Here is a 17,249-nt window from a genome sequence, read left to right on the forward strand (position 1 = left end):
GAGAGGGAGTAGGACACGGAGAGGTCAGAGGGTTAGGTAGAGAGGTTGGAGGACAAATGGGTGGAGATGTAGATACGGAAGAGAATTTTCCCCAATGAATCATTGTTGGGCAGCTGTAATTTCCTCCTCATCCCAGTGACTCTTTCTCTTTTCCAGATGTCTCCCTCTACCTTCTTATAGATCTGACCCCACAGTCTCCCTCCATATCTATCTCTCTCTCTCCCTCCCTGTCTCCTTTCAGATTTCTTTTTCTCCCCCAGGTTTCTCAGGAGACCACCTACTTCCGCCTTTGTTCAGAGCTGTAACATAGATACACTCCATTTCTCTCTGCCTCTTTGACACACAGTCTGACGTGACAGGGTGTGCTGAGGGTTGAGTGTTGACGCAGCTGCGTGCGGTCAAAGAGGGAGAGGTGCGGGACATTCGGATAAGTGCACACGTAACCCATTTTTTTAACACTCAGGATAGTGTGGAGACAACTTATCTTTAAGCCTGTGGAAGAAAACACGTATAACCTTGTGGCCCGTGTCATGTAAGGTCATGTCTTTGATAAACACTATGAAAGCAATGAGGTGTTACGTCATCCCTCCTTTGCTTTCACAGCCCTTGGGGTCTTGAATTGGTTTTCTAGAGTGAAGCTTATATGTGCATGTGTGTGTATGACACTAACCATTGCTCATAAAGCCAGACCACCGTGCTAGCAAGTGTAAACTGTGCTCTCAGAAGCCCTTTGCAGTTGGGAGTTTTGACACAGTGGTTGTTTGTTTGTCAAGTCAGCCAAGCTGATGGGGAGCTGGATAGATCTATCCGCAGGCATGATCTATATTCCACTTCAGGGGAGATGTGGAAAAAACACTTCACGGCAACATTCTGGTTCACAAATGAGAGTTTTTGGCGAGCCTGCTATAATTAGCAACTGTGAAAAAGTGCACCAAGAGATTCTGTAATAACATTACTTTCAATGCAACAGAAAAATGTAGACATAAATATTTCTTTTTATTTAATTAGTTTCAACATTACTGACTTAAATTTGCATGTTTTGACAAGCATGTCTGTATTTTTTTATAGTGTTCTGCTAGCAAACATATGAGCACAATGATGGCATCATACATATTCATTGTGACCATGAAAAGAAGCATGGCATGTTGACAGCTGGTGATGGTGATGTGCCATATAGAAGCAGAAGGCCAACAAATGACAGGAAGGCAACGGTAACAAAAGTAAATACTGCAAGTGTAAGATAATTCACTAAAGGTTATGCAAATTAATTCAAATTAAATAATAAAATAGCAAACCTCAATATAAAATCTTTTACAAATTGCATATAATTGTCATTTAGGCAATGCAATACAGGTACATTTCAATTACAGGCAAAATAATTTAGAAAATTTAAGAAAATCAACCAATTATATCATTTGTAACTTTGTCCTTGTGGTAAACCCAAACCCTGGTTCTTTCTGTCGTGTTGTGGTGATTTCATGCAGCGTCTTCATGTAGCTTGCTTCAAATGCATCTGCTCAGTCTTCATACGGTGATTTGGGAATGAATAAAGCAAGTGCAATGCACTACTGCTTAATTACATTCTGAAGTAAAGATAAATGATAACAAAATTGCCATGGAAATGGCACAGCAAGTAAAAGGAAACACAATAACATAATCAAGTACGGGTGACATCACATATGACACAGGAAGCACACAATCACCACACAGGGCCTCCTAAAGAATACACATACACACCTTAATCCTGTACATTGTCTGTGTGCTAATATACTACAGAGAAAATATTTATTGGAACATTCAAGAGGGGATCATTAAATCATAGCAACCCACATGCATCACCCAGCTTCTGGGGATGCGCCCACTGATTATCTGGTCTTGATTAAAGAAATCATAAACAAACGTTGTGTGAAGTCCATAACAGCAGGCTCATTCAGACAGAATAAACATGCAGCAACGGAGAGAAAAAATGTTTAAAAATAAAGACACACACTGGTGAGTCATGGGGAAAGGTTGAATGCAGCTCAGCTCGGCTGTGCTCTCCAACAAGCTCATTGGGAAGGCGGAGAAAGAGAGAGACATTTCTGTTGTGCAGGCCAAGGCCTCCGCTGACAACTTGACGTATCGTTGGAAGGCGCTGTGCTATGGCTTGTTTTTAAAATCAAATAACAGCTGTGGCTTTTTTAAACCATGATAATTATGATTGATGACTACCACATGTGCATTGTGTCGGCTGGCGCTGTGACGTGCAGATATTTTCAACGCAAATAAACGGCCGCAAAAGAAATGAGAAAGAGCGGTTAAAGAGTTTGCAGGCTCCGCAGTGTATGGGAGTTTCACAATACGAATTGGGGTTTCTGTGTCCCAGTTTGTAGGCATCTCTAATGTGTTTGAGTGTATGTGAGCTGGGTGAGAGAGAGTGCAAGTGTGTGTGTGTGTGTGTCAGTGTGTGTGTGTGTGTGTGTGTGTGTGTGTGTGTGTGTGTGTGTAGCACAAAGTTTTTTTTATTTTTCCATTTAAAGGAGGTTACATTGTGTGTGGTAAGATGCCTGTCGCTCATTTTCACACCCCTATTGTTTTCTAGTGAGCCTGCAGATGTGGTGGGTACAGTCGCTGGTTATGCTTTTACCACATAATACATGGATGCTGCCAAGGCATTGAAACAGATTGCTGTGTGGGTCTGTGTGTGTGTGTGTGTGTGTGAAGAACAGAAAGGAAGTTCATATGGTTTCTTTTTTTATTGTTCATGTGAGTATTCAGCGGGAAACTCTCCAGCTTAGTCTTGGCCATTGCAGAATCAAGAAAGTAGCCTGACATTGCTCGCAGGAAAACATGTCTCAACTGACAGTGACACAGACCATCTCCTCCTGTCATCTCCTGAGCAGCAATATAATCAGGGGAGGCAGACATGGAGACCCATGCTCATCCCTCAACAAATACACTCACTAATGTGCCTGTTAATTCCTCTTTTTATTCCCCTTTGGTCTGAATCTGCAGAATGACTGACAAAAGCCCCCAGTGATCTCATTCTCTTTCCCTGGAGAGGAGTTAGATTTTCATGTGCATGCATGTAATTTTGTGTGTTTAAGCACAGTAGCATGTGTGAAATTGAGGCCAATATTGCAGAAATTGGAGGAGGAAAAAAATAGAAAATTTTCCATTCCTGGTCCTTCTATTGTACCGTGATTGGTAGACACAAAATGTGCTCTGATAGATCATTTAGTCGTCATTCTCTAAATCTGTGAGAGTGTGCATTCTTATGTGCATGTGAATGTAAGACAGGAACGTTTGGCCCAGGAAGATAGCTAAAGCAATGATATTTGACCACTTTATGCCATGATTGATAAAGTAACCATGGCAAAGGGGCTTGTCTTAAGACGAGAACGAAAGCATGAAGAAGCAGAGGTACATTTCTATTCATCAGCTTTGGCCCTTTCTCTCCCTCTCTCTAATATCACCCTATCGCTCACACTCAGTCTTTCTGTTCCAATCACTGTTTCAAATTTCAACTGGAGCATGGGGTTACACAGCCCAGTAGTTACAATAATGTGATTTATCATATTTCCTCTTAGCCGTCAACAGAACTACTGAAGTATGTTATCGGCTCTGTGATCAAAGGCAGTATGTGTGGGTGTGAATGTGCCCCTAGCTCCGTTGTAGCCAATTTCAAACTGGAAGCATTTCTGACAAGAGCTGGTGATTTAGCGCAGCAAAACAACTCACCGCGTCATAAGAAAAACAACCCTGTTTACTTTCTGAGAAAGCACACGCACACACACACCAATGCTACATCCACAGGCAGGGGTGGCTTTTGTGGGGTAGATGATGGACCACCCTGGTGAGTGAATATACCCTCAGAGCGGGAAAGATGTGATCAGCAGTCAGGTGTCTGTTTCTAGCCTTTACAATGCTGAAATCTTTCAGTCAGACAAAGCAAAGCAGGAGCAGCCTGAGGACAGACAGCTTATTGCATTTCAACCAATGTATGGAATTGTTACTGGTATGTCACTCAAGCATAAAATTGCACCTTGATACACTCCATATTAATGCAGGCTAAAGCTTGTAAACAAACAGATAAGCAGGTACATTGCTGTTTTCAAAACTCTTTGTAGAGTTACTCCCACACACACACACACACACACACACACACACACACACACACACACACACACACACACACACACACACACACACACACACACAAAATAATTTCTCAAGAGCCATACCCTGAGGTCTTCTTTCTCACTTCCTCCCCTGTTCTTTCTTTCTTCTTGCCTCCCTGGCAATCCTTTTCTGCCTTGCTCAGGTGGAGACTCTTACCAAACAAACAGCCAATAATGGCGGTAAGCTCTGCGCCTTTGAAGGCGGCTTATCTGTGAGGAACATTAGAGTAATAGATCTTTAATGGAAATCAACAACCAGAGCCTTGCCCAGAGGGCAGGGGTTCTGCATTAGCAGTGCATGAGCCACACCTTGGCAGTCTTTAACTGTAACTACGACAGAAATGTCTTCAGTTGGATTCAACCAGTCTGATCCTCTCCGCTTAGTTCTTTGAAACAGTTAAGGCCGTGATGAAAGAGGATCCTTTATGCAACACAATGCAACTGATAGTCAATGTTCAGGCGCCGCCTGAAAGAGGGCCTAAATGGTTGTGTGCGTTAGTGAGTGTGTGAATGTATGTGCATGTGTGTATGTGTACTGTGAGTGAGGGTGAGGTCTAAGTGTGTTTGCTTTTTTTCTGTCTGAATAGACTGACTGCTTTGGCATTCAGTTTCTCTCGCAGTCACACATGAGCTTACACACACACACACACACACACACACACACACACACACACACACACACACACACACACACACACACACAAAGAGTCAGGAAGGAGGGTACAATGCTGTCCTCCCCTCCTCCTTCCTCTAAAGATGTTTTTTCTCTCTCTCTCTCTCCCAGACTTCCTGGGAGGGGTACACTGCCCTTTGTGTCCAAAGGCACTCTCTCTTTATCTTTCCCTCTCTTATTCTCTCTTTCTCTCATTCACGGGGAACAAAGACTGAGGGAGAGGGCGAGGAGAAGTCTTTCACCTGGACAAGGAGGGCCACGGGAAGGACCTAAGCTACAAAAGAGCAGAGAAAACAGAGAGAGAGGGAGAGAGAGAGATAACAAGACAGAAAAGGGAGATGTGTCTGTTTTTTTGTGTTCCCATGTTTTGTGCTCTTTTCCGCTCACTGCGGTTTAGGGGAGAATGACAGGCGGATGTCTGGGTGGAGAGAGCGGCTGTTTAGTCTGAGGCCATGTCATGGGAAACATATTCATGTCCTCTGGGACTTATTCATACCCTGGTATACCACATACACACACATACACACGTGCATGTACACGCTCTATGTCCGCTCGTTGTCCTCCCACGCACACACACCCTGTCATGAGACAGAGGGGAGGGGGGTGAAAGGTCAAGCACTTCAGTAAGGAACAGGAAGTGTTGGAACAGTCGGCGCTACACAACATACAACTAACTCCGAAATGTGGACAGGACTGACAGGCAGCTGTTGTGGGTAGGACAGCTTGGGAAGGCAGAAAGGCATTCTTAGCCCTACCCAGAATCCACTAATCTGTTGTTTTGCCATGGATATTTTATGTGGCCTTCATCTATGTTCAATATGTGACAGGTGCCAATGGGCTGTTTTATTTAATTTTTACTTTTTGTCTCTTTTTAAGCTGTAGCCAACACTTGCTACATAAAAGAAATGTCTCATTAACACAAGCCAACACATGCCACTGATCTTTGGAAAAGGGTTACAAATTGTAATATTTTTCCACACATCCTGAAAAGGTATCTCCTGCAGAGGTGTGTTTTCCTGCTCACTGATTTGAGGCAGATTCTCAGCAGTGGATACAACGGTAAATGAAACTCGATGAGTATTAGTGTCAGGCTCTATTATGACTTCATTTAGTTGAATGGCAGAAACAGGAGGACACTGGATCTAGTTAGAAGACTGTTCAAATCCACTCCTGGCTCACCCCTCCTTACTGCTGCGCTCACAGATCTATGATCAGCTCATCTGCTACATATATTCAACAGTACCCATGGACACCATGTAGAACTGAACTTAGATCATCACTTGATGAAATCTTACCCCACACCAATAAAGACATGTGGCTGCAGTTGGTTTAAAGAGATTTAGTTTGGCCTTTAGCCATGCATGTAAAAAGTCCAGATTTCCTCTTTTGCGCATTTGCAGACATGTAATAGAGATGTGATTGAGTCTGGCTGCAGTTGCAGAGGCTCCGCAGTGGCAGTTCCCTCCAGCCTATCTTTACGGCAGATGGAAAATGCACCTGTGAAGTCAAGTCCTAGCAAGAAGTAATACTATATTGCCTTATGCTATTAGAATGACCTGACTGCTGTTTTTGCATTTAGATCAGTTAACATAACCCTCTGAAATTATGAGTCCTGAGAAGGGTTTTATCATTCTCCTTATTCATCCCTTCACCTTCTGTTTTCAACATTTCATCTTTCACTTTCTGGACATTTCTGTGCTGTTACCCGTCTTTGGCTGTGCTGTGTGTGTGTGTGTGTGTGTGTGTGTGTGTGTGTGTGTGTGTGTGTGTGTGTGTGTGTGTGTGTGTCCTGAAGTGCGTGCATTTATGTGGGATATTTAAGTGCATATTTAATTGCTTCTTTGTTCCCTTTAGCTAACTCCCATTCCAGTGGTCCATTCTCTTGACATAATCCTGCTAGCATCACTGTATCAGCACTGCTCTGTGGGATGCTTTGATGCTGCACAGGGGGATTGGGTAGGGCATTAACCATCATTAAGTCAGAATTTGCGTGTGTGTTTGTGTGTGCGTGTGCGTGTGTGTGTTAGAGAGAGAGAGCTATCTGCATCTACATCTACATCCTTTCCTGTGCTACATGTTTCCTTGTGTCTAATCTGCACATGAAGGTCTTGTAGGTGCTTGCATGTGTGTATGTGTGTGCAGACTGTTGGAAAAGGCATTATCTATCATTACCTCTTACTAGTCATCACCTGCACATTGCCAGCTCTACATGAGCCACTTTAGACAGCAGGCCTGGCCAGTGATCACACAGATAGGCAGACAAGACACAGAGAGCCATGTTGTGGTACATAGGAACCTTAGAGAGCTAGCCTCTCACGTACACATACTTCTATCAACACTCAAGTCGTCCTTTATGTCTTACTGTGGGACTATTTTCTTCTTTTAAAAACAAATCTGGCATTATATACCTCTGTCTCAATACTAATACCACAAGTGATAAATTTGCAGGACACAGCACTTAACCCTTTAAATATTTTATAAACAGCATCTTCTTGCAGCACTGAACTGGTTGCTTGTAAACTAAAAGTGCCACCTTTAGATCAGTCTGCTCTTTAAAATGAACAAAAACAAAAAGCGGTCTCACGTATATGTCTTGTTTGCCAATAATCGTTTACTGATAGTGTGTTGATCGGGGATGCGCGTGTGTATATAATATGTGTATGTCCACAAATGTACATTTAACAGGCCAGTTTGAGACATTTGCTGTGGCCAGGCTCCCTTGATAGGACAATGGCTTCTCTGTAGTGAAAAAGAGAGGGCTAGTGCACTTGCACAGATCCATGCACACACATACACTCATGCATACACACATTCCCATGGATTCCCAGGTTTGGAAAGGGGCTGAATAGGAATCTGGGCCATGCAGCCATTCTGAATCCTCTCAGTCAGAAGCAGCCCTTCACCCCTCCGCGGCATGTCACAGGGAGCACATTCTAAGCCCCCGTGTCATACTTGCATCATGCTGCTATCACACAAAACTTGCATATTCACATTTAGTGGTGGGCATGAGTCTGACCTCCACAAATACAAACTACTGTTGTGTTTAGTCCATGTAGGCTTGTGGCATCCTCGTTGATGTGCATATACCCTCTAAACACATAATTCGTTTCACTTCCCTGATTTTCACCTTCTCCACCCTAATTCCCTTCAAGATCTTGTGTCATGATTGCTTTCTGCTTTTTTCTAAAGAACAGGATATGAAGCGGTAGAGCACACTATGGTCTCTGTGTCTTCCTTGCCTGCTGCACCAGAGGGAATTGTCATTGTTTCTATTGTTGTCCTCTACGTGCCTACCTGCCGTCTGTCCCTGAGCGACATTTAAAAGACTCCCAGGTTGCTGTCAGGAAACCACAAACCTCTGCACTATCCAATGCTAACCGCCTATCCTTTCCCCTCCAACACCCTTCTGGCATCAATATCACTTTTTCAGCAGGCGGAAGTGGCTTTTTCTGCTGCTGTTCATCGCAGGGTCTCCATCGAATCTAGGAAAGAACTGAGAAATTAACACGTTGAAGCAAACACTTCAAGTTTGAAGGAAGTAAGAAATAAAGAAGTGAATGAGGAGCAGAGAAAAAAAAAACCAATAGTTGGCATAGAGCCAAAACACCTCCTCTCCAAATTGACACACACACAGACACACACATGTTGAAAACATTTACACCATTTGGCTTGGGTACACACCCTTCACTTATCTAACTTCACAGCCCTGAGCTACATGCATTCATTTTCTAAGAGGCACACTGCACATCAAGGATCATACATTTACACTTAGTGCTGATGTCTGGCTTCAACACCTGCTTTGAAGACACACACACACACACACTCAAGCACTTAATATATGAATTCTGGTTCTCTCTGAGGGGGGTGAGAGCCCAGGTAAGGAAAAAAGAAACGGTGGGGGAGTAATGATAGATAGATGGTGTGTGGAAGGAGAGTGTAGTTGAGGTGGGGGGGCTACATTGATGCCAGGACTGATAGCAGCTGTATCGACAGCGGACAACGCACACACATTTTTCTCAGAAATTGTCTTATTTTTGTTCATTCTCTACCCCAAAATATTCCTTCCGCTCCATACCCTTCACTTTCTCACTCATTCTATCGCACTCTCTCTCAGACATGATGTTTACAGTGTGACCCCCGGTCGCTCATGATAGGAATCATTCTATCAACATAATGGCTAAATGGCACGCACACAACTGTAACAGCCACCCCACAGAGACAGGATGCTGTCTCTTGCAATGTATATGTAGAGAGAGAGAGAGAGAGAGATTGTGTGTGTGTGCGTGTGCAAGTGTGTGTGTTTGCTTGCAAAATTTAAACTAAGTCTACAGAATCTTCCACTACACATTCTCTGACACCAATTTATAATCCTCACCTTTTTTGTCAGTTTTTCACCCATTTCCTTCATCTTCTCTACTTTCATTTTTCTTGCTTCACCTCCACTGGATAAAAAAACCCTCAGCAATCTGGGTGGTCTTCACACACACACACACACACACACACACACACACTCCTTGGTTTTCCTCTGTCTGGTAATGCGCTAGCTGCGGTTTCCTGGCCTCGGCCAAAACACCGTTAGTTCACCACACTCACTGCTACCGCAAAGCATCACCTAATCACTGCCTCAGATACAAATGGTCACACACACTTTTTCTCTTCCGCGCAAGCATGCACACACTGAGGACCACTGAGGGACGTGTAATGAAAATGTATAAACATGAGCACCTGTCAAATTCAGAAACAGACCATTCTTTGCTTATCACAATTTACTGATCTAATAAATTATTTGCTTTAAATAGGCACAGTACGCATCTACAAGGGGAACAGCTGACTCATTAATTTGCTCCGAGCTCAGACAAGCTACTTATTGTGTCACTGTGACAAGTTACTTTGCTTGCAGCAACGCATAAAACACCACAGATCTCCAATGTACATACAGTACACAGTGTTCTCAAACTCAACACACATGCTCATGCACCCACACAGACACTCACCCTTAGGCACTGTCTTTCCTCTCTAATCTGATATCAAAGAGAAGGTCTTTCAAAGCATCTCACATGGCAGCTCATTTCATGTGTTGCCCACGGAAACGATTATTGTCATAAATCTTTACCCACTCTGCCCAAAGTTGCTCGGAGCCTCTCAATATTTAAATTCCTTTGCAGAGTCAACCTGCATTCACCTCGGTGTAATGATGCAATCATTTAATTAGGAATTAATTATGTTTCTACATATATGCAGTGGGGTTGTCCAAGTGTGCAAATAAACACTGATTGAGTCATTGACTGGATTGCCCTCTCAGTCACTATAGCATGTACACTTGTGCTCACTTTGAAGAGCTCTCCTATGACACAGGCAAGTGATGTCATATACTTTCACAGCATTGAGTGGATGTGGTTTGTAATATGGACTGTTCCCAAGCAAATCCTGTGACCTCGGCAGGCTACAGTATGTGCTCGGAGGCTAATCCAGCCGCCACAGCACAGTTGGGAGTGCTGGATGGTTCGACAGATCTTGGCGGGGATTGGACCAGTTCTCCCAAGTTTTAACTTTTTATACTCCAGGATGAAAAAAGAAACTGTAGCCTGCTGTTATGGGTTATGTGTGTGTATCCATGTAAGCCAGATGGGGGGGTTGTTGTGTTTGATGATTTGTTTTAAGTCAAAATACAAATCTGTGACTCCTGTCTGTGGCATCATAATTTGTTGCGGCATCTCCTGCTGTTCTACATTCCCTTCTTGAAGTAATGCAGTGTACGTGCGTGTATGTGTGCGTGTGTGTGAGTGAGTGAGACTGTGTGTGTGGGCGTGTGCGGTTGGTCATTGAGTTTATTTATCTTATTCTAATTCAGCCCTCAAACTCACTAATTGGTCCAGTTCCACCGTTAGGTAACGAGGGGAAATGAGCAATTACTCTTGTGTTTGTAGGACATGGTGTGTGTTTGTGAGCATAGCTTTGTGTGTGTGTATGCATGCTGGTACTGGATCAGGTAAGAGCAATGAAGGTTTTCACAGAAGGAGTCTTGGGTCGTCTTCATATTTATTTCAGAAGGGGGTGTGTGTGTGTGTGTGTGTGTGTGTGTGTGTGTGTGTGTGTGTGTGTGTGTGTGTGTGTGTGTGTGTGTGTGTGTGTGTGTGTGTGTGTGTGTGTGTGTTAAAAGCTGTTGGACCAACCGCCTGATGTTCTCATAGGTAGAGTGATTCCTGGATAGAGCTAAACACCATATATCAACCTACATGTGTTTTAACTTTCCGTCAGGTTTCCATCACAGCTGAAGAGCCAGGCATCGTTCAAGTCAAATCTTTTTTTATGAGTTGTTTCCTTCTTACAATCTTACACTCTTGTAATACTTGTAGAGCCCCTTGTGAGCAACTGCTCAATCCCATTCTTTTTCCTGGATCTGACTTCTATCACTTCATTATCAGTTATCAGAAAGTTTCTCCTATTTGCCCTTAGAAGCTCACAAAGTGAAGCAATTTAAATGATCTACCACAACAGGATGAGGCAAAAAATGGCTCAGAGCTCATTTGACATTATATGGAGCTTCTCTCATTGCCCCTGAAAGTTTGTGTTGTTCTAAGTTGTTTGAAGTCCTGCAAGTCTTTATAATAAAATACTACTGATAAATAATGTTAATGACAATTTTTTTTTTTTTAATTTACTAGCCACGATGTCCCACACAAATGATATTTAAAAGGTAATGTCAACTTCAAATTCCTCCAAAGTAATCATTGTTATCAAACAAAGGAAATTTAAATGAGTTTTTTTAAGCACATGCCCACAATATATTTACCGCTGAGTCTTAGGTGTCATCATACAGACAGATACATATGATGCATGAAAATTACGATAAGATGTCGAACACAGTTAAACTCTCACATATGTCATGTGCTTGCAGCTTGAACACTCACACTTGAATACATGTGTACAAAGAAATACACATGAGCACACACACACACATACACACTCATGCTGGGGTTCCAGTTGCCACTCAGAAACCTGACACTGAAAGAAGTTGTCCGGTAATTTTGCCATAGTGGTCACAACGCACACACACGCGCTATCTCACACACACATGTTCCCACTTGGTCCTGTCCATTTTTATCTGAACGTGTGTTCTCCTGGTCACACATCCAGACAACTGTTGTCAAGATCTTTACTTTTAAAGAGAGAGAAATCTCAGCTACAACTCAGCAGCATAAATTAAGTATTTCTTTTTTGACCTTCATCTGTTTTGACTTATTCATAAATAAATGATCGAGACTAAGAGTTTGGACTCTTGGCAATTGTCAGACATGCTTTCATTTTAAAACAAATTGGCACTCAACCATAATGAATGAATCACAAAGTGAAACACAAGCAAATGATGATGGGGGTCAGAGAAACAGGACACAGTCAGAAGCCTTTGATGATCGAAGGATAACGAGAAATGAGAGAATTCCCTAGTGTTACTCACAGGTAAGTCGTGAGAGGGCTGAGGTTGGCTGGCACAGCTGATAGTCCCAGTTCAGAGCAATCCACCATGATGAAGATCCCATCTTCTTCACATTGGCATGGAGGTGGACATAGGGGTGCTGCTGGCCCCTGTCTGTCCTGGATCCGGCCAGAGCTCCACACACTGGGGGCAGACCCACAAACTCCTCCAGCCACGCAGAGAAGTAGAAGCGCAGACAGCATGTCTGACTTTCCACCTGCCCGCATCTACACCTATAGGGATCCCTGTCTAGTCACGCTCTTTTGTCTTCTCTAATGTCTCAAGATGTTTCTTCTGTTTTCTAAATACTCGTCTCTCATCAAGCCCCTTATTGCCTTTTTCCTCCTGTGCAGGTTTTCCACACTGTAAACTCTTCCTTTCACAAGTTCTACCTATTCATCTCTCTTTTCTATCTGCTTGTCTCTCAGCCACCACCTAATTGCCAGGAGTTCACTTTATTGTAACGTTTTTCCCTTCTTCACTCTCACTTTGCCTTGGTCTGTCTCACTGTCTTTCACCCACAAACATAGTCCCTCTTTTTCCCTTTCTGTATCTCTCCTTGTATATATATCTTGCTCTGTGTGTCTCCCCCTTACCTATTGTAGAAGGACCGCATGAGTTGTGAATGAGCCACCCTCATTGGCCCACAATTTAGGGATGGGCTGGAGCATCTCCGGAAAGTAGGAGGGGCCCACAATTCTCAAATGCTTCCCTCTCTTTCTCTCTTCCTTCCCCCTGTTTTTCTTTGCCTAAAAGATCAGTGTGAAAAGGGAGAGTGAGTGTTTAATTTGCGGAAGAGAATATAGGACAGGGAGAGTGATAGCAATACAGTACTGTTGTGTAGGGCAGGATTTCTCCTTGGGACCTTGTGGATGAAACTGAGGCAAAATGAGACATTAGAAAAAGCAAGAGAGGAAAAACGCAAGGTCTGGAGGCAGCAGAATGTGGTTAGCTATGTGAGAGAGATGCAGAGGGTCCGAGTGTGTGGCAGTGTGGAGAAAATTGGAATTCTGACACTTTAGCACCCCTCAGTCCCCAGAAAGAGCAGAATCCAGTGTCTCATAAGTCACACTTTCTCAGGTTTCTGCTGCTGGAATGTTGCAATGGCACACACATAGAAACACGCATGCTTGCATGCACACATGCACATGGACACCTATAGTAAATAAGAAAATTTGAGTGACTTGTGCAAAGAGTTTCAATATCAATTTCACATACACATACTGCAAAGATAAGTGTAGATTTGTGAAGAAGTATCAACTGCCTCAGGCTGCATTTCACAGTGTATCTGTGCTCACTGAGAGTTTTTCCACAGGATCTTAAAAATAATCTCATCTGACTCCCCTTTCTCTTTTTTTCCTCAGAGCATAAATCTCTTGCTTAGGTAGACCTGATATTAAAAATAATATTTATATAAAAATTGCATCTGTGCTTTACCTGATTAATAAGGGACCCGTAAACAGTGGGACATTATTGAAAAATGAGACTGAATGCAATACAACTTTATGTTACACAGCTAAGCTTTATATGCTGTGCACCAGCACCAGCACAAACTGGATTTAGAATAACAGCTTAATGTTGGATTCTATTATTATAAGAAATCAAAGAAAGAAAAACTGGCGTGTTATTAAAAGCAGCAGCAACTTTATTCTGTCCTTTTGTTAAATTTCAGGTGATTCTCCAGACAATGAGGACTAACCAGTAAAAAGTTGCTGTAGAGATTGAAAAGGATTTTTTCAAAAGAAACAAAACATCACAATGAAAAAATTGCATTAAGAAATTTAGCAGAATTTTTCAATGGAGTTTAGTCTTGAATCACACCTCAGACTGTAACTCCAATTTTGATGATTTTCATATTTTACTGAGTTGCTGAAATGCAACAGCTATTTTGGCTTGAATAATCTTTCGAAACCCCACTGAATTATCAGAAATATGAATAGTAGTTAAAATGGAAAACACATTTTTTTAAATTTCAGTATTTATTTATTTATATATGTTTTTGCTTCCTGGAAAGCTTAGGCTTTAGGCACTGAAGACTTAATTTGGCCACGGCACGACATTACCCTACATTATTGCAAATGCACAAGCAGGAGCACCTTGGTGGCCAAATGGTTCCAGTGCATGCTACATAGCTGCAAGGTGTCTAAGGACTGTTGTTTCATGTAATTTCTGTTAATGATATAAATTCTGCCTAACAGGACTTGCAACTGCATAGCTGAATGGAAAATGATCCTAGAATAAGTGCACGCCCTGCTATTTAAAATAAAATACTCCACAGATCAAGTTGTTGCACCCAGTTTGACTTTGTCTACTCTTCCAGTGGCTTAGTCAGTCTTTCTTTCTCCTTCTCTTTCTTTCTCTACCATTCTCTGTAGGATGAATAGTTTCTCATTAATTAATTAACATTCCTATGCCACTGTGTTTTCTGAGGGGCCTTTGTTATGGCCCCACAAAAACTCTTTCAGAGCGGTTCTACACATAGTCTCTTTCTCTCTCGCTCTCTGTCTCTCTCATTCTCGTTCTCTCTATTCTGTCTCTTTGTAGTGGAATGTCTGTTGATGCTTCCTCTGCCTGTTACCAGTAAACAAATTGTTGTGTGCATCATTTAAGCAATTACTACCTTAGATGCACATAGCTAGTGTGATTTTAGAGCATGCATACGTACTGAATATGCACTCATTCCCATGGGCACTCATGTACTTTCGTAAACTGTTCAAAAACCTGTATGTGCTATTTATACTGTACACCTGCAAACTCTTCCACTCCTTGTGCTCTCCACCTCTCCCCTTCTTGTGCACAGAGCTCTGTCATCTTTTTAAATGCTCATTAATTGTCTGGCCCCAGGGGAGCCTAAACACACATATAGTACTGTAAAAGCCTGCATGTCTGGTCTACTGCCTGTCTCTGTCTCTCCCTTTTTTTATATGTGTTATCTTTATTCCCTTCCCCAAGTGTGTGTGGTGCTCCTTCCTGATCCAAAACTATTGGAACGTAAAGGGTAATTAATACGGTTTTTACTGTTCACTAAAGGTATTTGGATATAAAATCAAAAGATTGATATGAGATAAAAGTTCAGAATGTCAGCTTCTGGATCATCTTGCAGCATGATAATTCCGTTTAGTTTTGATGCATTTATCTTGTAAATTTCCAGATAAAATGTTTCAGTACACCTCTAAATCCATTGTGCTGCTACAACAATGAGTTATATCATTAATAAAGATAACTGATAAAGATAACTCCAGAAGCAGCCACGTAGCCCAAGCTATGATATTACCTCCTCCATTCTTCACAGATGAGCTTGTATGGTTTGGATCCTGAACAGATCCTTTCTCCCATCACACTGTGACATTTACATCACTAGTTAGAGCTTAGTCTTCGTTTTTGTCAGATCATAAAACGTTTTTCCAGAACTTTTATGGGTCATCTCTACAGTTTTTTGACTTTCCATTTCTTACTGCTTCTGAAGGGTTTGCATCTTGTGGTATGGCCTTTGTATTTCTCTTCATAATGTTTCTTCAAATGGTGGATTGTGACTTCTTTAGCCATGCTCTGCGGAGGTTGCTGGTGATGTCATTGACAGTTGATTTGGAGCTTTTCCTCATCACTCTCACAGTTCTAATGTCATCATCTGTTGATATTTTCCTTTGCCATTCTAAACTATTGTCTTGGTTTTGGCCAGAGTTTGTGTAGCACCAGTTTTTCCTTATTTTTTCACAGTTAAAAGGGTTTTCTGTTCTCCTATAGACAACAGTTTTCATTTTCATTTTTTTGGTATTAACAACAAATACATTTACATTCAAATATAGTCATTCTGCAAATGCTTTTATCCAAAGTTACAGGTGAGGTACAAAGTTAGTAAAAAATATAGTCTTCACATTTTAGATGAAAGGCTGTATTTGTTCCTGTTCCATCTATTCTGGCACTGCTATGATCCATTTGTGCGATGTTAAATGTATGTCAGTTCAATATCGCAGATAATGAACATTTTCATCAGTCTATCATCTATGTACTGTGACACTGTAGGAGATGATTTCACTTCATACAGCATTTAATGATAGTTGGGTGAAATGCCTTTTAAAAATTAGCTGATGAAGCAATAATCTAAGATACAGGCTCAAAACATACAGATCTAATCTACTTTTGCAGATTAGAATAAGGAATCTGTTAAAAAAACTAATTGCTTCATAAGGGCAACACAAACCATCGGCATATCAACATCCCATCATTACACATCATTGTCTTTCCCAGCATGAACTCGCATCAGTTCTTTAGAGAAGAAGCATATTTAGCACATTCACTCTCCAGAAAGGCACAGCCCAGCTGGTGGAAATTTGCTACTGCTCCTGTCGGTATGACATATTTGGTGCGTGATAAATCTGTCAACCAACATGCATCACGTGGTGCGAGCCTCTGCCACACAGCAGTGTATGTTGCAATTTGGTCCTTAATGGATTCTGTGTGTTACTAATGTCTCACAAATTCTGTTTGCTTGGAGCCACAGAATGTTTTAATTTGAATGAATAGCTCAAACATACTCACGTACACTTCTGAGCATGTATGGAGGTATTTGTACATGCCACTGGAAAAGTGTGTATGCACTCATATTCTCTTTTTCTCTTCTCTTCTCACAATCAGTCTTTCACTCACACACGCTATCAAACAGTCTGCAGCAGATCAAAGCCAGTGTTCTCTCCTCCATCCTCCCCCTCTCCGCTGTGCTCTCTGGGCTGTAAACACTATCCAAGCAACGGCAGCCTTGAAGACTCAAAGACAAGTAGCTACCTGACACCTGACACTAACTTGAGAGCACTCCCGTGGTCTACCTGGGAAACACACACAGGCTACCTGAGCCTCTTACAGCAAGAAGAATCCATTCAGAAAGAGAACAGAGAAAGTAGCCGTGCAATCAACCACCACCCATACACACACTCCATCTCACCTC

The 17,249-nt window shown here is 42.1% G+C and overlaps 1 protein-coding gene across 1 annotated transcript in view; it reads right to left on the reverse strand.

The window, feature by feature from the left end:
- LOC137139499 (leucine-rich repeat-containing G-protein coupled receptor 6) overlaps window positions 1–12,926 on the reverse strand; it is a 34,040-nt gene extending 21,114 nt beyond the window's left edge. The window contains exon 1 of the mRNA XM_067526820.1: window positions 12,290–12,926. Within this exon, the coding sequence (XP_067382921.1) occupies window positions 12,290–12,534 (245 nt within the window). The 5' untranslated portion in view covers window positions 12,535–12,926. The remainder of the gene's footprint in view (window positions 1–12,289) is intronic.
- Window positions 12,927–17,249: the final 4,323 nt, after the last annotated feature.

Source organism: Channa argus, chromosome 13 (assembly GCF_033026475.1).
Source record: "Channa argus isolate prfri chromosome 13, Channa argus male v1.0, whole genome shotgun sequence".
Classification (NCBI taxonomy): Eukaryota; Metazoa; Chordata; class Actinopteri; order Anabantiformes; family Channidae; genus Channa; species Channa argus.